The sequence below is a fragment of the Rhineura floridana genome, chromosome 8 (assembly GCF_030035675.1).
Source record: "Rhineura floridana isolate rRhiFlo1 chromosome 8, rRhiFlo1.hap2, whole genome shotgun sequence".
In the NCBI taxonomy this organism is placed as follows: Eukaryota; Metazoa; Chordata; class Lepidosauria; order Squamata; family Rhineuridae; genus Rhineura; species Rhineura floridana.
In genome coordinates this window covers 37,423,049-37,447,514 of record NC_084487.1, presented here as the reverse complement: position 1 = coordinate 37,447,514, position 24,466 = coordinate 37,423,049, and the positions used below count along the sequence as shown (strand labels likewise).

General features: G+C 43.7%; 1 protein-coding gene across 1 annotated transcript in view; it reads right to left on the bottom strand.

Annotated features, from left to right (window-relative positions):
- The window catches only part of POLR3B (RNA polymerase III subunit B), a 91,732-nt gene that overhangs the window by 53,709 nt on the left and 13,557 nt on the right, over positions 1–24,466 (bottom strand). The window contains exons 10-13 of the mRNA XM_061638931.1: positions 20,164–20,286; positions 10,445–10,561; positions 7,746–7,880; positions 603–764 (exon numbers count right to left, since the gene is read on the bottom strand). Coding sequence (XP_061494915.1) covers positions 603–764; positions 7,746–7,880; positions 10,445–10,561; positions 20,164–20,286 — 537 coding nt within the window. The remainder of the gene's footprint in view (positions 1–602; positions 765–7,745; positions 7,881–10,444; positions 10,562–20,163; positions 20,287–24,466) is intronic.

The following is a 24,466-nucleotide window of genomic DNA, read 5'->3' as shown; positions in this document are numbered from 1 at the left end:
CTCTCAACCAGACCAGGCTGTTGCAGGTAACAGAGACCCTTATCAAGGATGGGGAACTAGATCTGGATGGCAGGCTGGATCCTGACATCCCTCAACCCCAGTGGGGCACTTTGACAAGTTGGCAGGTGTCAGGTGAAGCTTTTTCCTTTGCAGACCAGACTGAATTCAAGCTGATCTGCAAACCCAAAATGCTTCTTCATTTCTCTTGCCTGTGTGGTTTGGAATCAAACTGTGCAGGCACAGGAAGCAGGGTTTTCAGCTGCCACCAACTAGTTGATTGGCAGCAGCTACAAGCCCCACCTTTGGTGGGGACTGTCTCCAGAACCAATCCCAGCAGAGTTTGCATTTGGCACCAAATTTAAAAGGCACCAAATGCAAGCCTGCTTGTCAAGGGACAATTGGGAGTACACTTTAAGGCTCCTGACTGTTGCTTTGCAGCTGTGTCTTTACCATTCATCATATCAGGTGTGTGGTAGTTGGATGTGGCTTGGAGGAAAACAGCTTCACAGGCCAATTAGAACACTGCCAGGCCTAATCAGTCCCATGGGCCAGAGGTTCTCCACCACTGTCCTACATCTTCCAAAAGCAAATGGAACACTTACAGTGGAGATGGCGTTGACCATACCATTGGTGATCTGATCTTGCCGCATGTGCTTAACTACATCAAATTGGGCTGCCCTCTGCTTGGGAATTACTTGATCAGCGATCTTTTTCAATTCAGAGTTAAATTTTTTGAACAAGTCTTCGAACAGAAGGGAAAGAAGCTACAACAAAAAACAGGATGTATAGCAGTAATCAAGCAATGCATTTAGCAACAGAAGCCAGAGTACAGATACATGAATGTGGCTCATCCTGAAAAATGAATGGCACCTTCTATGTTCTAACCCAATGACCACAACACAGCAGAAACTCCTGATCCCATTTTATGTGTAAAGAAATGCTGTAGGATTTAACAGTATTTTCAACATGCCACTGTCAGAACTCTTCTAACCTATCCTCATTTGGAATGAAATGGCAGAACTTTTATGTAAACCACACATAGAATTTCTATTGAAAAGTAACATAGAAATTGCTACAACATAGAGGTATACAATGTCAAAATAAGCCCATTTCAATTATAGCCTCTGAATCCAATAAACCCAAAAAGTGATCTGCTGACTCACCAAATGACAGCCTTTTTATTTTAGATTTAGAGCTTTTTAAATAGGTATGACACATTACCGTATAAGAACTCCCCTAACCCATTTTTCATTTTCAAAATTGCTTATGATGAAGTGTGTTACGAAAAGTGGACCTGAAGTATCTCCTTGAAGAACCATCAGCATGGCAATACAGGAAAAAGTATGGGCCCTTCTAGTTTAATGAGTCAGTATTTGTTCTATATCCAATTTTTTTCCTTCCAGCTCTTTCTTTCACTTTATTATTTTTAACATCACACTTGTCTTTGGGTTGGCTCACGAATTAGTCCATTCACACTTCACCCAACTTCTACTAATGAACTTTAGTGGGAACTTAACCCACATGGCTGAATACTATCCTCTTGGTCCTCTCCACCCCCAGACCTTTCTCTCATCCCCTAAATAAGAAGTATAACCTCTAGAAATTGGCAATTCTATTACAAGTCTTGGTTTTACAGCAGCTCTGTCAGGAAGGCTAAAATACAGCAGCTACTGGATGCCAAAAATACAAGTTCCCAGTATACAAAGCACTGTTAAGTGCTAAACAAACTAGGTATTCAAATAGGCCCTGTTAAGACATTCTGGAGTCTATTGCATTATTTCATTCCTGTGTGGAATGAAACCAATTTAAAACTGTCTCCATTTTCTCAGACGTATTGCCACTACTCCACCTCCAATTGGCCATGGGCCAGTCACTCAATCTACTCTCCAAACGAACATTTCCACCAACTTGCCATCTTTTCATCATCATGACCCAGCTGATTTGCAAAAGGCATAGGTCACTAAAACTTCTTTGCCTTTCATTTTATTGGCATAGCACAAATGGAGAATATACAAGATTACTAAAGCTGGCATTACGTGGAATGACAGCTTGAATTTACTTTGTTAGGACTTCTCAAAAAGGTCAATTATGGGTCAAGAGCAGAAAGGCTTCTGTGTCAACTGCACGTACCACTGACTATTCAAAACCAACTTCTAATGCTAGGTGCTTTTTTCCTTTGATACCCAATCTTCCCTGATATCAAACACAATTGGCCTTGCCATGCATCTCCACCATGGGATAGTTCCTAAAGTATCACATTGTGGCAAGTAAATGTTAATGTGAATTAAACTACAGTACTGTGTTTCAGCATAAAACTAATGCAGTCTCATTGAGCTGGACTGGGGTTCAGCCATGGATTTCATGGCAATTCAGATACTACACTGGCCCAAAAGAAAGAATTCATATATTTCCCACAGTTTCAAGCCGAGAACCCCCTCAAAACAAAATTCATAGCAAATGCACCTATCAACTGTGCATGCTCCAAATTTGTGATTATGCAGCAATGCAAATTTGGCAGTAGGGCCAGAAGGCCAGGACAGATTACACTACCACACACTTTTTTTGACCTAACACATGCCAAACTCCAAACTGGATGCACTCCGGGGGCGGTTAGAAAAGCTGGAAATGGAATTTGCCAGGCTACAGTTGGTGGTCAAGGTTGGTTATGCTTAACAAAGTTTATAGCAGTGCGATTTCTCTCCCCCTACCTCTGCATCCTTTATAGTGTAAGGAGGTGATTTTGCTTCCTAACAATTCTGGGCTAGACACAGGCTCCTCGAAGCCAAAACATAAGTAAGTTAGCAAAGCTTTTTCCTGTATTTAGGGATGGCGACTTTTACTTAAATTTTATTTACTGTCAAGAACTTGTACTCTGCATCTTTCCACCAAAAGTTAACTCAGAAACATCTCATCATGCTGTTTTTTCCCCATTGTTTCGTTTTTTGTTGCTTCAAAGTAGCTTCAAAATTAAGCATGTTTTAAATATCAGCCTTGCCTATTAAAACATAGGAAGCTGCCTTTTCTAAAAATGTGTTTTTTAAATTTGTATATTTGTTTTTAATGTTTTTAATTGTTGTAAACCGCCCAGAGAGCTTCAGCTATGGGGTGGTATATAAATGCAATTAATAATAATAATAATAATAATAAATAAATTAACTCAATAAGCAAACCAGTATTCAGGTAGAAAGCTAAGGCAGGAGGGGTGTGGGGGCTTTCCAATGTATTCTGCAGAATGTCACATATACAACTATCTGCCTGCTGGACAGAAATCATGGATGTGACTCAGTGCAATGAGCTCCTGGCCCTTGAGGTCAAGGTAGCTGACCTGGAGAACCCAACTCAGAGAAGTTGGTGGACAAGGCTTTCAGGGATGTCATAGTGGCATCTCACTCCCAGCGTGTCAGATCCTCCATTATCATATAGAATGAGCGTTCCTGGGAAAGAGGGCATCACTCCAAGGAAGAGGGACATGAGCCCTTAAAAGGGACCTATTGCTTGGTGGACAAACAGATATCTCATCATGGCTGGGGGGGGTGCTGCTCCTGGTAGTGGGTTATTAGATCATTAATATTAGGTTTGTGATGGGTGTGCAGATCACATGGTGACTTGCCTCCCTGGTGTGAATGTTGCAATGTCACACATTGTCAAAATAACTTGACAGACAGGGCAGGGGATGTATCAGTGGTTGCGGTGCATGTTGGCTCCAGTGATGTAGAGAAATGTAGTCATCCTGGAAGCAAACTTTATGTTTCTAAGTAGAAGGTTGAAAGCTAGGACATCCAAAATAGCTTTCTCTGAAATGTAACTGGTTTCAGTGCCCAGAAAAGGGCAACCAAAGTGACCATGGGGTTGGAAGAATGGTTACAACATCTGGGGCTTTTTTGGTTAGAGAAAAGGTGAGTGAAAAGGGGACATGACAGAGTTGTTTAGAATTATGCAGGGTGAGAAGAAAGTGGAAAGAGAGGTGTTTTTTTCTCCCCTCTAATAGAACATAGGAACATAGAAAGGTGCCTTATACCAAACCAGACCACTGGTCCATCTAATTCAGCACTGTCTACACTGACTGGCAGCAGCTCTCCTGGATTTCAGACAGGGGTCTCTCTCAGCTCTACCTGGGGATGTTAGGATTGAACTGGGACCTTCTGCGTGCAAAGCAGATGCTCTACCACAGAGCTACTGCCCTTCTCCCAATACCAGAATCTGGGGTCATTGAACAAATCTGAATGTTGGAAGATTCAGGACAGACTAAAGTAAGTACTTCTTCACATGGCACACAGCTAAAAGCATGGAGTTTGCTATTTCGAGATGTAGTAACTGTCACCAAGTTGATGGCTTTAAAAGGGGTTCAGAGAAATGCACAGAGGGTAAGGTTATTAATGGCTGCTAGCCATGATGGCTCTGAATTACCTCCATTATCAGGGGTGGTGTACCTCTGAATACCAGCTGCTCAGGAGCACAAGTGGGAAGAATGCAAATGCACTCATGTCCTACTTGCAAGCTTCCGATATGCATCTGGTTAGCCACTGTGAGAACAGGATGTTGGACTAGATGAGCCTTTGGTCTGATACAGCAGGGCTGTTATTTTCAGATTTCAAAATATACACTCTGAAATATACTTTAGCAAGAGGCCAGTGTTGTATGCCCTATGCATTCACAATTACTTTGAGGTCTGGATGCTCATGTGAATTATATCAGAAGAAATCCTCACTGGATATCCTGGGTAAGCCATAGGAAGCTGTCTTATATGAAGTCAGATCACTGGTCTGTCTAATTCGGTACTGTCAACACAGAACAAGATAGAAGTCTTTCTGAGTCCTACCTAAGGACTCCAGGGACCTTTTGCTTGCAAAGTACCACGGAGATATGGTCTTTCCCATATATTTCCCCATCTATACTTTAACAAGTACTAGGAAATGGACTCTTTCATGAATGACATTAATGATTATTAAGTAATTAGCACATCAATATACTATAAATTTCTCCATAACTTCATAAGAGTCAGTATTACACACCAATATTTTCCTCCTGTTTGAAATAATAAGGTTAGATTAGGGGATACCCTAACTTCTTGAGATTTTTAGCCTTAAGCATTCCTTTGCTAATTCCTGTACATCCACAGGCTCTCTCTAAGAGCATGGCAAAGTTTCACAATAACCCTTCTTTAGGTCAAGAGCAAGTGATTAAAAAGAGAAAGGGATGGAATGCCAGTGATAATATTCATTTAATTTTTATAGTGAACCCAGGGTCTTTCAGACAGGAGTACTGAAGAGCAAATGAAATTTGAGGGGTGGGGGAGAACATAAGGGAGAGGAAGTGACAGTTCATCAATTGATTTCCATTGAAAATCCTGAGGAAAAAAATTAATAAAGTAGTTAAGCTGCTGAAATACAGTTTCACCAATTAGCTTAATGTCAGAGAATTCTAATTAGGTGCCTTGAGATTGCCATTTAGTGTTTAAGGCTTTAGAGTGCCAAATTCTCCTTTTCACACAAACTGGTTGCAAAATTAAAGACATTAGGCAGCCTTAATTATATTATCAGAACAGCTGGGATTAGTCAATCTCTGAAGTCAAGGCGGTTTTCTTTTGTCATAGGGTAAAAATCCCTTCCTTTCCAGGGTGCCGGATTTTGGTGCGGTTCCATATCTCATCCATACAAAGCAAGCTGAATTAGAAAGAAAGAAAGGGGGGAAAATGCCAAACAAACCCAGAGGACAAAGACGAGGGAAATGCTTGGCAAATAATGAACACATTAAGGAAAGAGAAAAGGTAGGTGAAAAGATTAAGCCTGGAATCGGTAGGTTTCGCTAACACCTCTGCTGGCACCTGGCCTACCAAGCCTCTAGTGGGCGTAAAGACTAAGAGGAAGCTCTGTAAACCAGCTTGGCTAGCAGAAACAACTGTTATCTAAAGCTAAAGCACATTTCATACTCCCTTGTCCCATGGGGTGTGAAATTAGCAGCTATTGTTTTGACACATTTTTATAGACACAATGCCTTTTATGTCTTCCCCCTGTGTAGACTGTTATGCTTTCCTCCTCATACAGGAACAGTCTTTTTCATTCAAATTTTTAAGCAACAGGATTTTTAGCCCAGAAACACAACCATATATATATCAGGCTATTTGGATAGAACCTCTAGCTAATTGAAAACACAAAGGAATAGGCTTAAAGTGAGATGTTTTATTAATTTGCAAAATGCAGCCAATAGTAAAACACACACATAACGGGTTGGAGTCTGTTTTCAGATATATTTTTAGGAAGTCAGACTAAACCACTTAAACTGTTAAAGAAACATATAACTTGTCAACATATTATACACATGCCAGTATTTTATGGACCTTTAAAATTTCAGAATCAACAGAACCCCCTGGACAAGTTTAAGGTATGTCTGGAACTAAAGCATCTGGGAGCCACAACACACAATGATTTTTAGCTGCACACCTAACAAGTTGGACTGTTAACCTAATTAAAGAAAACTATAGTGGATTAATCATCGGTTTTTAGTCAGTTAATCTGCCAATTAATTGAACACAGATGCACATTAGGCATATTTTTTGGAAAAGTTAAAAAAAGAAAAATATTAGGTTTCTACCGCATTAGGACATTGAATAAGAAACAAACAAACAGAATTATAGTATTAAGGGGTCATTTTCCAGCTAGAATTGTTTTTTAAAAAGCCCTAAATAATGCAATGATTGTCAAAGAGTTAAAGGAAGTCTGCTGTATCATGTGGCCCATGTGTTTCCTTCGCCTTCCTTTCTTGAGAGCAACAGTACGCTCCTCTAGGAAACTAGAAGTATTTAGATGGTATAATGCTACTGTTCATGGAAGTTCTATCAGCCCCCTCGCAAGAAAAGAACTTAAGAGCTGCCCACTCCTTTTTCTAACAATGACCTGCCAAATATAACCCCCTCTCAAAGAACATAAAATAGAACATTTTTTTGCCAGCAAAATTTTGACATGTGAAATTGTGTATGTGTATTATTATGAATGAAGTACTGCAGCATCCTTTGTGCTATGCCCATGGCCTTTGGTTCCTTTCAGATACTCCTCAACGTTTCGTCCTTCAGCAAACACATAAAGGTTGCAATCCTGTGCACACACACTACTGAACTCAATGGTACTTTACTTCTAAGTAAGAGTCACACACCCCTATCATCTGGCTGTAAAAGAAAATTTGAAACAGACCTGCCCTTCCTGCACTTGTAACTTTGTGTGGGGACCTCCTGTGCTACATCAACATTGCATGCAAGGGCCTCTAAATCCTGCAACCCAGTCAGACCCAAACATCACACCCCAGCTACACTTTCTACCACTGTTAACAGCTCTGAAGGGGCTACAATTGTCCAGAATGAGATGAGCCAATGGTAAACATTACTGCAAGGGACTGGCATGGCCATGTTGCCCTGACCACATGAGGGACAAAAATGGTAACTCTGCATTCTATATTTCAGTGCAGTTAAGAGTTATCCAAGGAGAAGATGCCTGGTGTCTGGTTGCATTATGACTTTTTAATTTGAACAAGCCACAGAACTTTTAATCAATTATTTGGTTCCGTTAGATTAATGCTGCAGCCCTACCAATGTGTTTTAAATAAAAATTAATGCAGATACTTGGCTGTTAAAATAGAAAACAGTGTACAGGCTTGAAGAAGGCATTGTTATTATTCTCTGTTGATGTTTTACACCACTGAAGTATACCTGGACCAATTAAACATGTGGAGTCAAAACAATGAGGTGGATTTACCTGTCCTGCCAACTCCAATCGTTTGTTTCCATAATAGTCTCTGTCATCCACTTTGTTGTCTCCCTGGGCTAGAATCACCCTGCGGACCATCACAGCTGTATAGATGCACTTGGAGCGGAAATTGAATTCTTTTACCTGAAACACAGAAAACAAGAGTAAAGAGTTTCAAGAGAACAGCTGGCCACTTGTCTAAAATTTACTAAGCGAAGATGCTGCTTAAACTCATATTGCAGTTTTGATTCATAGCCTCCAATATTTCCTAGACTCAGAACATTTATCCTCCCCAAAGCATTTATCATTCCAAAAGCCCTATTAGGTTTTCACAAAGAGAAAGGAGAGATCAAATAATACGACGTTTCTTAAGAAGATCACTAGGTCAGTTTATGGCTATATCTATATTCAGAGAGAGAGAGACACAGAGATGTACCCCTCTGCAAATCTTCAAAATTACATTCCTTCGAAATAAGATGTTATCTGTCAAGTCATACCCTTAACCACCACCACCCTGCACCCAGAAAGAAAATATGGTACGCTTTGAAATTTGTGGTAGGATCCCTACATGGTCTTCCTCTCACGGAAACAACCATGCTCAATTCTTGTTTGCTTTCTTTCAGTCACAGATTCAACCCCTCCCAGTATAGCAGCCTTTCCCAACCTTTGTGCCCCCAGATGTTGATGAACCACAATTCCCATCAGCCCCATCCAGCATGGGCAATGGTCAGGAATTATGGGAATTGTAGTCCAGCAACATCTGGGGGCACAAAGGTTGGGAAAGGCTGAGCTATGGTCTCAATATTCCAATTCTGACCTGGCACACATAGGTGTGGCACAAACTTTGGGGAAAATCTATGGGCATTTTCCAATTAAGTCAGACTCAGACTAAACCTAGTCTACTCTAACTTTTGATATTACCCAGTGTAAAGAAGAAAAAATTATTCAGATCAATTTAATTCTTACTATGGAAAACGGAAATGGACTGCCTTCAAGTCGATCCCGACTTATGGCTACCCTATGCATAGGGTTTTCATGGTAAGCGGTATTCAGAGGGGGTTTACCATTGCCTCCCTCTGAGGCTAGTCCTCCCCAGCTGGGTAGAGCCTTCTCAGCTTGCCACAGCTGCACAAGCCAGCCCCTTCCTTGTCCGCAACTGCCAGCTGGGGGGCAACTGGGCTCCTTGGGACTATGCAGTTTGCCCACAGCTGCACAGGTGGCAGTGCATGTAGCCCCTGAGCCACTCACTGTGGGGGTGATCTTTAGCTGGCCCTTGACACCCAGGAGACAAGAGAGGGGATTTGAACTCACAGACTCTGGACTCCCAGCCAAGCTCTCCTCCCCACTGTGCTATACCAGCTGTAAATTCTTACTGTATTGAACCACATTTTAAGGGGGGGGGAGAGAAAAAGGCAGCCACTTAAAAATAAACACACGCAAGGCAGTCATGTGGCACCCAGAAATCATATCTGGGCAAGTCACAAACTTCCTAAATAGTACTCAATTCTTAACAAATGCATTTTGTTATTTAATCTGTTCATCTGTGTGTTCATTTAACACACAAGTTTTCCCAGTATTCTTCTTTTCAAGGTAAGTTGAGGCATGCAAAGAATGTCAAAAAGCATATATAGATTGTAAGCCCACATTTTGCTGTTTTTCATCTTTCATAGAGTTCATACTATCCCCAAGGATAGACATACAGCAGTGGTCAAATAGTTGTGTCTTTGTATAGGCTAGGTTGTTTCAGTGTAGGGCCCTGGACTTAAATCTGAGAGATCTGTATTCAGGCTGCAGATAAAACAGTGAAGCAAGAGGGAAGAGATAGGTGCAGTTATGTTATCAGTTCAATATTAAAATTAATATTCTTCTGAAGCCATTCCAACCATATTAATACCTGGGATGTTTTACTTAATAGGAAGAGACTGTTTCAAGTCTATAATAGATTATTTAAGTGTCGGATATCTCCTCTCCATGGTTACATACAGCATTCTATCTCACACACATTTTTCATTATGAGGCCTACTTCTGAATTTACTTTATGTTGTGCTCCTCAAACCAACACCAACCAGCTGTTCCACAGGCCAGTGTGCAGAGATTCACCTGCAGAGCTGCACGTACCTTGCGGCTGCATGCAAAAAATCAGTGGGTCATGATACTAATCAATATGGGCATCAGGTGAGGAATAAACAGGACATCTCTCACCATTCTCTAATATGCACACAGGGAACTATAATTAGAATTAAGCAGCAGCTATTCCTGATGTCCCTTCCTAAATCAGGTTGGGATGATGAAGAATTGGTGAACATGCAGTTATCCTCACAAGTCCAATACAGGCGGGCCCCGCTTATATGGCAGGTTCCGTTCCAGACCCCCACCGTAAAGCAGAAATCGCCGTAAAGCAGAACCCCATCGAGTATAATGGGGCGTGTCGCACGAAAATGCCACAAAAGCGGCAAAATCGGCTTTAAAAGGAGGAATGAAAGCCGCCGCATTAGCGGAATGCCGGGAAGCGAAGCGCCAGTAAGAGGGGGGGCCCTACTGTATGCATTAATGAAGGTCCTGTGCCCTAGGGCACTCCACCTACTCATGTCTTGAATGGTGGGAATACTATTTCAGTTGCCCAGGACCTTTAACCCTACCCCATTCCTGATATCCTTCACCCATACCCCCAGGTGCCCTGCCCCAAAGTTTAAGGATCACTGTCATACAGGGACATGGGCAAGAATAGTTGTAGCCAGCAGCTCCCTTGCTTCTTCCATCTTGGTTTTCTTGGGTCCTCCCCACATTCTCTGCCTTCGGACCTTATTTCCCAAATACTTCAATGCCTGTAAAATGAAACCAATATCTAAGTTAGTATAATACAAGTTAAGAATTCTTCTTGTAAGTTTCCCTTTTCAGAGAATTTCATTGCATATTAACAACTGATGACTGTATATTAACAACTGATGATTGCTTTAACAAGGTAACCAGCATGCCCAGAACATAACTTTTTAAAATGTAAAACAGGAGAGCAGGTAAGATGACCAGTGAAAATGGACTAACCAATCTAGGGGCAATATCCAGTGAAGTAGTTATGTTAGCACAAGGATTTCTGTTTGCACAACAGAACTTCCCCTCCCTCTCCTCTCCTCTCCCAGCATGCCCTCCTCAAAACTGCTCAGGAAGGTTGGGGGAACCCACAAAACAGATTTAGGGGATGTGTGGGGAGAGGAAAGGGGGAGTTCACTGCATAGCCGGAAATCCTTGTGCTAATGGCACTACTTTGTTGGGTACCACCCAAAATCACTCAATTAACACTACATCATTTATATCCAAGGTTGATAAAAATCAATGATTTTTTTAAAAATAAAAAATTGGATTTTTAAAATATAAATCAGATCTTTTTAGATTTAAATCAGATTTAATTTTTTTCTTAATACAATTAGTAAAAAAGAGCCTAGGTCAAAGATATCATCATGAATACTAATTATACAACTTCTAATTATATTCTATGAATATGTTAACAGCAGTTTATGGAGATGGGAGATAACCTGGGCCACATTCCCATTGTACATTTATGCCACTATCATTCCACTTTAAACAGTCATGGCTTCTCCCAAAGAATCCTGGGAAGTGCAGTTTGTGAAGGGGTGCTGAGAATGGACCATTGGTCTCACCTGAAGGGTGATTTTCATAGGAGGTATGCCATCAAGTGGGTACTAGCTCCACCTATCGTCCAAAGGCAAGAATGTTTCTGAAGTCAAGACTAGGGGCGCCAGGCCCCTCCCACTCTCCAGTTCATTTGCAGCGAGTCCAAAGAGAGATATCTAAAAATGCAGGAGAAAAGGCCAACGGGCCTACCAGCAAGAACATAACATAATAGCAACATTCATAATAATACGACTCTAACATAGCAAGATAACAGTAATAGCAGTCTTGACTTCACTAGTAAAAGAAAATATAATAGCGTAACTATAATATATGAAAATTCCCAAAAAATATCTAGGTATCCTCCAACTGGGAGGGTCGTGATGGCATACCTCCTATGAAAATCACCCTTCAGGTGAGACCAATGGTCCATTTTCCATAGGAGGTATGCCATCAAGCGGGATGTACCAAAGCAGGCCATAACAGGGAGGGACCACCCACAAGGTAATCCTCATTAAGAACCTGTTGCAACACTCGTCTGCCAAAAGAGGCATCGGCAGAGGCATAACGGTCTATTTTATAATGCCTTATAAATGAGTGAGGGGTAGACCAAAGAGCAGCTCTGCAAATATCGGCAACAGGAGTGTTAGTCGCAAAAGCAGCTGTAGTGGCTGCTGACCTGGTGGAATGAGCCGTTATACTAGCTGGAACTGGAAGCTTAAGTGACTCATATGCTAAGGTAATACAAGCCCGCAACCAGCGGGATAAGGTGGAATTAGCTACTTTATTCCCCATAGACCTTGGATGAAAGGATACAAACAAAGACTCGGTCCGTCGCATATCCTGAGTCCTAGACAGGTAGGTCTTGAGAGCCCTCCGAACGTCCAACAAATGCCAAGCCTTCTCGAGAGAATGAGTAGGATTCGGACAGAAAGAAGGCAGAACAATGTCCTGGTTGCAGTGGAAAACTGAATTGACCTTGGGACGGAAGGAAGGATCAGTTTTCAGCACAACAGAGTCCTTGTGAAAGACACAGAGGTGGCGGGCAGAAGACAATGCGCCCAGTTCCGAAACTCGTCTTGCAGAAGTGATCGCGATCAGGAACAGAACTTTGAATGACAACAGACATAAAGGTACAGTCCTGAGGGGCTCAAACGGAGGGCGTTGTAAAGCCTGCAGAACCTTTGACAAACTCCATGAGGGAAAACAGTGGACTACAGCCGGTGAGCGTAACGCAGTGCCTCTGAGGAAGCGTTTGATGAACGGATGTGAGGCAATAGGGGCACCAGTGGAGGACACTGAAAGAATGGACGACAGAGTGGACGCATGTCGACGTAATGTGTTGGGTCTGAGTCCCATCATGAGGCCCCTATGAAGATATTGCAGCACTTGTTGTATTGTAGCCTGTGAAGGATCAAGGTGCTGAGTCTGACACCACCTGGAAAATGCCACCCAAGTATGTTGGTATATACGGGTGGTGGATGGTCGTCTTGAAGCTAGGATAATGTCAATGACAGCGTCCGACAGTCCAGCAGCCCTTAAACGTCCCCGTTCAAAAGCCACGCTGTTGGTTGAGCCACTTGGGGTCCTGATGACATACTGGTCCCTGGGATAAGAGGTCTGGCCTGACCGGGAGTGGCCAAGGATCCGTCACCGACATTGCAAGGATATCCGAGAACCACGGTCGACGGGGCCAATAAGGTGCTATCAGAACCAGTTTGGCCCTTTTGCGCCGTGCCTTCCTCAAGGTTCTGGCTAACAGTGGTATTGGAGGGAAGGCGTACAATAGGCCAACTGGCCACGGTAGTGACAGATTATCCACCGCTTCCGCTGTCGTGTCCAGGTATCGTGCGAAGTACCTGGGTAGCTGGCAATTGCGACTGGAGGCAAACAGGTCGACTGAGAAGACGCCGAACCGACTCTGGAGAAGATGGAAAACAGTCAGATGAAGTTTCCATTCTCCTGGGAAGACTTGTTGTCTGCTGAGCCAGTCTGCTGTCACATTCCAAATTCCCCTAAGATGTTCTGCTTTCAAGGATTGTAGATTTTGTTCTGCCCAGTCGAAGATGAGGTGAGCTAAATTCTGCAGGGAACGGGACCTCGTTCCCCCCGTCTGTTTAAATGTGATTTGGCAGACGTGTTGTCTGTTCGAATGAGAACATGGTCCAAGTGGAACAGAGACCGAAAATGGAGCAGAGCAAAGTGGACAGCCTTTAGCTCCAGCCAACTTATGTTCTGAGTTTGCTCTGCTGTGCTCCAAACTCCCTGAACGAACTGGGAGTTGCAGTGGGCTCCCCAGCCAAGGAGACTGGCATCTGTGGTAATGACAGTCCTGTGGGGTTCTCTGAACGGAGTGCCCTGGGTGAGATGTTGTACCCTTGTCCACCAGCGGAATGACAAGCGCAGTGTGGGGCTCAAGGGGATTGCTCGATGGTTTGAGCTGGCAATGTCGTGTTGGAACGGCAGCAAGGCCCACTGTAGCTGGCGAGTATGAGCTCGAGCCCATGGCACAATGTGGATGGTGGACACCAACATTCCAAGAGCCCTGGTGAGAAGCATGACGTCTGCAGATGTTTTGTGCTTCAGAGATCTTGCGATGTCTGTGATGGCAGTTATGCAATCTGGGGACAGGAACACAGTCGCTTGCAGGGTGTCCAACATTGCCCCTAGATGCTGTAGACGTTGGGTTGGTTGTAGATGGCTTTTGTCGAAGTTGACTAGCCAACCGTGGGCCTGTAAGACATGGAGCGTGAGCGTTAGATGACGATGAGCCAGCTCCCTAGAACTCGCCCGTATTAGAAGATCGTCCAGATAGGGGTAGATATGGACCCCTTGAAGCCTGAGGTAGGCCACTAGTATAAGTAGCACCTTGGTAAATACTCTCGGGGCAGACGAGAGGCCGAATGGCATCGCTCGATATTGGAAGTGCTGGGTGCCAAAGGCAAAGCGAAGAAATTTTCTGTGGGCTATGCAAATAGGTACATGGAGATACGCTTCCTTTAGGTCGATAGAAGCCAGGAAGTCTCCTTCGTGCAGGCTGTCTATAATGGAATGTAGGGATTCCATTTTGAACCTGCGATACTTTACGAAACGGTTAATGAACTTGAGGTCCAATACCGCCCTCCATGAGAGATCTCGTTTGGGCACAGCAAATAGGAGGGAGTATACCCCTTCCGACCTGTCAGCAGTGGGGACTGGCTCTATCGCCGCTATGTCCACAAGGTGACGTATCGCAGTCTGCATGATGCCGTGCCTGGCTGGTGCCCTGGGACAAGGGGAGGGATGAAACTTGTCTGGAGGTATTGCCCAAAACTCAATTGCATATCCAAAACAAAAAAGATCTCTGATCCAGGAGACCTGAGTCAGGCGTAGCCAATGTTCGCCGAACAGAAGCAGTCTGCCCCCAGCTGGTATTGGATTAATACTGTCTGCGCTGGCGAGACCCTCCCCTGTATGAGGACGTTGAGGAGCCTCTGCGGCCCTGGTACTGACCTCTACCCGGGAAACGTCTGTTCCAGCCTCGCGGAAATCTTATGTTGGGAACTCGCGGCCTCGTCCCCCGGGCCACGTTCCTCGTAAGGGCTGAGACGTGCGGTACGAAGCGAAACGTCTAAAAGGTCTGCGCTCGATGTTTCTGACGGTGCCCAAGACAGGCTTTCGAGTGTCCTTAGGGTCAACAAGCACTGCCTTTAGTGCCTCCTCGCTGAAAAGTAATGACCCGACATAAGGTGCCCGTGATTAACTCTGGCAGTAGAGTCAGCCTGCCAGTGACGAAGCCAGAGGGTGCGTCGGGCCACAACCTGAGCCGCCATGGCACGTGCCCCTAGCTGATTTGCGTTCAAGGTGGCGTCGGCTACGAAAGCAGCTGTTTTGCGCAATTTTATTAGCGATCTCCGCAGAGAAACAGGATCTGGATTGGAATCCTCAATGAGGTCATCCAACCACATCATCGCTGCCCTAGCGAAAATAGAGGCTGATGTAGATGCACGCATAGAAAAGGCGATGGCCTCATGAGTCTTGCATAAAGCAAAGTCCAGTCTCCGCTCAGTGGCATCCTTTAAATGAGATTCTCCTTCCCGTGGCAAAAGGGATCTCGAAACTAAGCTGGAAATTGGCTCGTCTATGCCAGGGACGGCCAGTTTGGTAGTAAAGTCCGAGGCCAGAGGATAAAGTCTGTCCGCAATGTTATTAAATTGGTGTGCTTGTAAAGGGTGAGACCATTCGTCCTTGGCCAGTTTAGCGATGGGGTCTGGCACAGGAATATAGTTTTCTGCTGGGGTGGGGGATTTCAAGACCCTGGCCTCCTTTAAAACGGGAGTGGTAGCTGCAGTTGGAGTGGATTGAAGGCCAAGGGTGTTCAACACTCTGCGCACAAGGGGCTGGTAATCTGAGGCATCGAAGAGGCGATAGGATGTATCCTACTCATGTTCAGAGTGGTCACTCCATACATCTCCTTCATCTTGCAGCGCAAATGCGGACTCCTCCTCACAAGAGACGTCATCAACAAACCTGCCCCTGGCAATGTCAAACGGATTTGGAGAGCAGGATGGGTTCATCTCACTGTGTACAAAGTGGTCCCCGCTGTGTTGGGGGATAGCAGGAACTTGTGATGGTGACTGTCTCTGAGCGAAAAACGACAGCATGCCCTGAAGTTGTGAAATGAACTCATGGGACAGCTGCAGTCCTGGAGATGTAGACAGTGGCTCTTGAATAGGCGGAAGTGCGGATGGCCCCACAGGCAGTGAAGACGAGTAAGCGCCGGGTTGGGTGACTGTTGGCTGTTCAGGAAAACCAGGAAATTCCTCCTCATCAGAGGAAGCAGCCGGAGAATGAAAAAGAGTAGTTAACTGTGCATGGGTTGAGCCCTCTGGAACTGGAACAGAGACATAGTTGGGCTGCTTGGTTGTGCTGTGGCAGGACAGATGTTTAGTTTTGGCAACCGCTTTAGAATGCTTATGTTTGACCGCCTTAGGTGGTTTAGGCTTGGTCGTCTGGTTTGTCTCTGGCTGTTGTTTCGGCTTGGTTGCCTGGGTTGTCTCTGGCTGTTCTGCCATCATATATTTTAAAGGGTAGCAGTACACGGCCACGGATGGGGCAGAATGCACAGACCTGAACAGGCACAGTACACGGCACACGACTGGGGCAGAATGCCCTGGCTGATGGCTAAGTACACTGCCACAATGGGGCAGAATGTACACTATGAACAGTCTCAGTACACGGCCACAGATGGGGCAGAAGGCTCAGTACACGGCACACAAATGGGGCAGAATGCACTGGCAGCTGGCTAAGTACACTGCCACGATGGGGCAGAATGTACACTATGAACAGTTTTAGTACACGGCCACAGATGGGGCAGAATGCACAGTCCAGATAGCTTTGCACAGTATCAACAGGTTTGGTACACGGCCACGGATGGGGCAGAATGTACAGTCCAGATAGCTTTTCACAGTATCAGCCGCCTTTGTACACGGCCACGGATGGGGCAGAATGTACAGATCAAACAGCTTTGTATAGTGTCAACAGTCCTTGTACACGGCCACGGATGGGGCAGAATATACAGTTCAAACAGCTTTGTGTATTATCAACAGCCTTTGTTAGCCTTCAGATAGTTGCAGTAGTGCAAGAGCCAGCAGCAGTAGCAGATTCAATAGAGGAACCTGTATAGATCACGCTGTGGGAGCTGACAAAAAGGCTTGTCTCTGCTATCCACAGCCCCAGTAATTGAAACCCCCCTTCTCAGTCCTGTAACTGACTAAACAGAAAGAGCAGGAAAGGAGGGACAAACAAAATGGCGACGCAAAAAGAGCGGGAAAACTGGCCAATCAGAAAGGCTTGGGGCGATAACGAAGCAATGGCGGTCACAGGGGAGCACCAGTAAGCTCAAAAAACAACCTCGAAAACAAAACTCTGGAGCCGCGAGGCTGAGAAAGCACGATCGCGGCTCAACAAGCGAGGAGAAAAGGAAGCTGCAGCCGCAGTCTCCAAAGAAGTCGCAGCGAGACTTAAAATGCCGCAAAACGAGCCAGGAGTAGCCCAACCCAAAAGGGGACCCTGATGCAGAGCCGCAGCTCAGGCCCTGGAGCTGCCGCTAAAATAGGCGGCAAGAAGAGAGCTGCAGCCGCAAACTCTTAGTCAATTCTTCGTTCTGCTAAGGAAGGGAGAACCGCCGCCGCGGTCTCACAGAATCGCCGTTAGGCTCAGAGCTGCAGCCGCAAGCTCCTAGAAAATCTGCGTCCTCTAAGGGACAGAGCCGCAGCCGCAGGCTCTGGGGCCGCCACGAGAAGTTGCCGCAACAGTAACCGGGAAGGCAAAAGGTGCCGCAGCCGCGGGCCCCTTGTGTAGGCGGCAAGCCGAACAGGCGCAAAAAAATGCGGGGAGCAGAAAGGGAGCTGCAGCCTTGAGCTCCTGATTAAAGCTGCGTCCGCCGCCTGAGAAAGGGGGAACCGCAGCCGTGGACTCCCCAAGTGCCGTTGGGCTAGTTACTGGGGAAAAGGCAAGGGCAAGGGAGAACCCCCCGAAAGGACTTCCCCAGGAAGAAAACAAATATGTTTAGACAAAACAGTTTAAACAGGACAGAGGAAAGGACGGACACGGGACTACACACACAAACCTCCCACCCTGTCACACAGATACACAAAAAACTCATCCAGAAGCTACGCTATCGAGAATTTCAAACTTGTTCAGTATGAAGGCAAGAATGAACTGGGGGTGGGAGGGGCCTGGCACCCCTAGTCTTGACTTCAGAAACATTCTTGCCTTCGGACGATAGGTGGAGCTAGTACCCGCTTGATGGCATACCTCCTATGGAAAATTGTTAGGAGACTCCTATTATCTTCAAAGAGCTACAATTCCCAGAGATCTCTGGGAAGAGGGACTGACTGTTAAACCACTCTGAGAACTGTAGCTCTGTGATCAGAATAGGAGTCTCCTAACAACTCTGAGTACCCTTCACAAACTATACTTCCCAGGATTCTTTAGGGGAAGCCATGACTGCTTAAAGTGGAACGATAGTGAAATAAATGTACAGTGTGAATGTGGCCCTAATCCGTCCTGTTCTGCAGGTGGTGTACATGAAGTTCTCTCTCTGTCTTGCCTCTCTCTCTAAGTGCAAAGATAGAGAAGGTCAATGAATAGAGAATTTGGGGAGAGATGGTAATCCAGCTCTTAACAGCAATAGCCTCTTCTGTAGGTGTTGAGAGAATTTTTTCTTCCTTTGGAATAATTCATTCTAAATTGAGAAACAAGTTGGGAACTGAAAAAGCAGGAAGCTTGTATTTCTTTTCCAGACAATGAACAAGGAAGACATAGGTGAAGAAGACTGAGTTAACTGTACCACCCAATATTTTAAGTTTCTCATGTTGACTTGGTGAAATTGCCTAAATTTTATTTTTTAAAGAACTTTACATTTATCTAAAAACTGAAATAGTTAACCATCAAAAACCCATGTGCATGTTTTGTTAATGTTGCTGTTTGCTGAAGAAGAAAACTAACTAGAAGAATAAACAATCTTCTTAGTACAATTTAAAAGCCTGTTTGGTGGTGGTGATTCTGGCAGATAATGACAAAAATATCATGAATAATTGAACAGTTGGAGCTGTACATCTCCTGAATGACTTCATAAGTTCATTCAGCTTTAGTACTAAAATGACCAAATTATCATCCCATTTTTGATGAAAATTAATCTGAAAACAATTCAGAATAATTGCTTAGTATGTACCTACCTTCTAATGAAACCTACATATCTGAATATGTATTAAGGTTCTATTAAACAATAATGTACTTCTACTAAAAAATGATTAAATAGAATCTTAAACTGTGATTTAAGTCATTCAAATTGAGTCCTAAAGAAAAGAGATTTAAATCAATTTGATTTAAATCAAATTAACCCTGTTTATATTAGAGCCTTTCCACTGATGCTAACTGAAAATATTTTTCCTAGTATGATTGTTACTGTGCACAAACAACCTCTCTGTTCTGGCTACTGGTATTCCAGTGACTACTGTAGTAAACAACTCCTGTTTGAAAAGACTCAAGTACTACCCAATGTTTCTGTCAGTCATGCAAGCCAAAGTGGTATTGGCTGTTTTGTTATTAAAGAATTGGAATCTGAGAGGGACCGAAACAGGACAAAAAAGATGCAGTCAAAATGTTTAAGATGATCTCTTGAGTTCACGCCAGTTATGCCCCTTACTTACAAGGTTCTCTATATAATTTCTACAGGTTTTTTTTCATACTGTACTGTTTGTCCTATGTCCACTCTTTTAGGCATGTTCAGTTAACTCCCTTATTAGAGCCCCATTCATGTGAATGCAGTCCAAAATTCTCCCACCTAAGCCCGGGTAATGCACAGATCAGCTCTCAGAGATAGACCTTTCCACTTGGAGGATAGTTTTCTGACCTACAGTATGCACAGAGGATGGTATTCAGTGCTAGCCCTACTCAGAGTAGATTCATTGAAGTGAACAGATATGTCTAACTTAGGTTCATTAATTTCAATGGGTCTACTCTAAGCAGGCCTTTGTTGAATACACGCAGGGGTGGCGGACCTTTGGCACTCCAGATGTTGCTGAACTACAATTCCCATCATCCCCAGCAAGCATGGCCCATGGGCAGGGATGATGAGAGTTGTGGTTCAGCAACATCTGGAGTGCCAAAGGTTTGCCACCCCTGGGACGCTTGACAGGTAGAAGATCCACCAATGCATCCTCAGAGCCACCCCATCAACTTACAACAGCAAAAGTAAGAAGCCATTCTCTTTAGAAGTGCAGTAGCGCTGATGGATGCTTAATATGCCACACACCTGCATCTGTGTGAAAATCTGAGCTTTTTGGCACTCCTCCAAGCTGGGCCCAAATGCAGCCATCACATGTTCCTCTGTACCGATCATCTGCACAATCTCTTGGTCACTCTCAACACCCATGGCCTAGAAGAGGGAAGAAAAATAAAAGGTAGAAAAGGACAGAAAGAATGTTGGCTTTGTGCTAACTCGCTGACATTTGCTTATGCTAATTTGGCATTGTAGTCAGTATGACTCTTAACCAAAAGCGAGTTCTCTCTCAGAAACAGGCCATCTGGCACTGGCAGAAGCAGCATATACTCAAACTATGGAATGGAATTCTTGATAAGCAAAAGCGGCAGGAGGAAACACAAATGACAGCTTCTGCGAGTATGCTATTGTCAGCTCATTTGCAGAAGAAACCTTATATCAATAAGAAAAAATGAGCAGCTATTTGTACCCAACAACTGCAATAGAAGAAGCCAGTTGATGAACTACGGGAAAAGAATGGTACCTGTTTATATACACACACCCCAAAGTTATGCACTCACCAATGGCGATTAGCTCCCATTTTCAGCAATAACTGCTTGTGAGGCGAATCGCTGGAGGCTACCAGCATCTGTCACTGGGCACTGCTACAGCAGGAAAAGCGACTTGCTGATATTACAGTGCAGGAGGCATGGGTGGTAGTGATGGTTAACTCAGCACCCTGCAGGCGCAAGGCACTCATGAGCATCATGTGGATGCTGCTAGCCAGTTAGCAGCGCAGAGTTGATTTAATAGCCCTACATTCTTCCTCCATTGCCTCACAATGCATTATGGTAAGATGGCCAGGTTCCCCTTCCCAGCCTCAGTGTCAGCAGATGGCACCCTCAGACAGTTGCTGGGCCCCCAGGACTGTGGCAGGGCCCAGCACCATTGCACTGAGGCCTGCTCCCTCAAACCTAGAGCCAACACTGCTGCATTGGGGCCCCATATCAGGTTACCTGGAACCATCGTTTTAATTTAATTTCTCACAGCACCCCCAACACACAATCACTCCAGTGTGTTGTGGGAAATTATAATAGCAGCTGCTCTGCTGTCTGCCAAAAGGACTTCCACCTGTTACTACCAGGGCCAGGAAATTCCCACCAGGGCCCACTGACATGGGGGGGAGGGGCACTAGAGGGCACTTTGTCCCAATCCCCCTCAAACTTGGAGCCGGCCCTGCCCCTTCCTCCTGCAGGAGCATTCAGCAGCAGACGCTGGTAAACTGCCTCACGCGCGACCTCCCACAGATGGGGGGGGGGAAGGGGAAGACAAAGAAAAGGATGTCATACAGAATGACAAGTTGAAAGCCATTTTATCTTGTTTTTTCACAGATTCTTTTTTTTTTTTTACAATAATTTTTATTCAAATTTTCATAAAACATAGAAAACAAAATCATAAAACATTCAAAGACAAAAAACAAAACAAAACAAAAATGATTAAACAAAAAAAAATAAAATGTTGACTTCCCATTTGTCACATATCAAATCAGTTATAGGTCTACAATATATAACAATCCTGTCTCTTAAATCATATTATAAAATCACTTTCCTCCAGTAGTTATCTTAATTAATCATCAAATCTCATAAACATTACTTTATTCTTTCCACAAAAAGTCAAAGAGAGGTTTCAATTCTTTAAGAAATATATCTATCAATTTTTCTCCAAATAAACATGTCAATTAATCCATCTCGTTAATAATTATAATAATCTTATTGTCATAATCATAGTCCAAATAAACATTTCGATTAATCCATCTCATCAGAATCTGTTAGGTCCAATAATTTCAATAGCCATTATTCCATTATCCCTATTAGTTCCATCTTCCATCTTCAATAGTCCTGTTAAGTCCAGTAATTTCAGTGTCCAATCTTCCATTATCAGTATTCCATAATAAACTTGCTGTTGTAGCCATAGTCATATAATAAGAGTCTGATGGGAATTTCCTCTATCCCAAATATTTTCTTGCCATCCATTCTGAATAAGTTGCTGAAACATTGTTGTAAATTCATATCTGTGTTCTTCTTTTTTAGAAAATGCACTGGCTCATCTCTTAAGAGTTTTTCCATTGTCACATGACTGCAGTTAATTCCATAGATTTTCTCTATATCAAGCTCCATCACATCATTCCAGTCCAGAAGATTATCCAAGCCATTGATAACTTTATCTCTAATATCTTCATTAATTTCTTCAGAGATAACGTTAAATTCCAAACAGTAGATTTTATTTCTAAAATCCATAAACTCCAGATCTTTTTCCAATTCCACATTTGTTCCAATCTCCAGGGCTTGTATCTTCCCTTTATTTTTTCTTTTCTCATCTCTGATCTCATTCTCCTCTTTCACAGGGTCCCCTATTTCTTTAAACTCCTGCGTCATTTTGCTCAGTTCAATTTTCAACTCCTTACTACCCTGTCGCAGGGTTTGTTTCGTTATCTCAATCTCATCCATTATTTTCTGAAACATAATTACTTCCAGATTCTCAGCCACTTTCTTGATTGCCATTTTTAAAACCACGAAAACAAAGCAAAACAAAAATAAAGAAGAACCACTTCTTATTTCAGCAACAATTGGGTTAATATTCCAGGCTTGATGACATCACAGTATAAACAGAGCAACCTGCCTTATCTCTCTATGTTCAAGAATGCAAAATAAATTTAGTTCCCAGCATCAAAACAGTTAGTGGCGTCGTGAAGAAGCAGATTCGTCAAAATAAAATAGACCAAAAAGAGAATAGTCCCAGACAATATAATATTCCTCAGAATAGAAATCAGGAATAGAAATCCCTCTTCTGTTTATTATCTTTAGAATGCACTTCCAGGACAGCTTTTTGCGACAGAAACAGAGATAAGCTGTTAATTTCGTGAATAACAGAGAAGAGCTATATCTCACCCAGAAGTTGTCCAAAGCCGATCAATCTGACAAATCTCCTTTTGCTGCAACAATTTAAACCAAGTAAAAAAAATAATAGAAAGAAGGGTGCTTGCCTGTTAGTCCGTTCTCTCTTTCAAGAAAAGATAAACGTATCGCTTAAGCAGATAGAGCTTGTTAGGAAGTCCGTCCGGCATTGTTGGCTGGACCTTATCTCATAAATTAATGAAATCCAGTCCTCCCAACAAAAACAGGCTTTGAGGTTGATCTCTACGTTTCTCCCTGCCCGGGAGAAATTTCATCAGTCAAAAAAAAAAATGTTCTGACTGATTTATATCTGAATAAGCTTCTTTTGAGGCGGGAGCCCGTCCCAAAAGCAGGCACAAGCGAAGTCACCCTTCCCGGAAGTCGTTTTTTCACAGATTCTTGAGCACCTGGTTATACTTTATATTTTAAAAGAGGCTTAATACGTTAAGAAAGTGCTTAACAGGTTTAGAAGGAAAATCTCCCAAATCTCTCTATGAATTAAATGTTTCAAGGTGGCAGCCTGCAGTGCAGGCCTTTGTGAATTCTAGATAATACTAAAGCTTCTCCTTTCACGCATTTGCCTGGAGTTCTGCCATATCAAGAAACAGGGAATAATCTCAATAACACCTCCGTTTGGCAGAGCCACAAAATGCTTCTCAGAAGTTGGGAGGGTGAAATGTTATGTTTGCATTAATATATTCCTCTTTAAACCGGTCATAACAAAAAAGACACTGGTGAATATACTGTGTACTGTAATTCTCATTGTAAACACTGATGCATCTCCAAATCACGTTTTCTTTATATTGCATTGAATATCTTCCTTACTAAAAGTCATCACTGAGTCTACTGCTTTTTGGAAAAGTTTGCTACTGCCACCTGCCCTACTCAATGATGTTTAGGAAATTACACAAATTACAGAAGGTAGTGCAAGGCAGTGCTCTGAAATGCATTCTCCCAGTACCCTGAGGATGCTTCAGGCCCCATACCTAAGTCATAGTAGTGGTGTGTCAAACAGCTGATGTTCAAAGCCAAGCCTTGTAGCTTACTCTAGCTGATTTTTACAGCTGCTAATAGCTCCATCTACAACACCCCTGGGCATATAGCAGGTAGCTAATGGTAGAGGAGTAGTCCCACAGCCCTTTGTCCTTAATGCTCTAGACAACTGGTCAGTGAAGACCCTTAAATAGCGCTCCCTACTGCTCTGCCCTCTCCCATATGACCCCCTCCCCAGGCAAAAGATATACTGGCAGGAGGCAGCTATAGTTGCTTCAGAGCAGGGCTGGGGCACCTGTGTGCCCCCCAGATGCTGTTGGACTCCCAACTCCTATCAACCCTAGTGAGCATGGCCAATGGTCAGGGATAATGGGAGTTATAGTCCAACAACATCTGGAGGGCCCACTGGT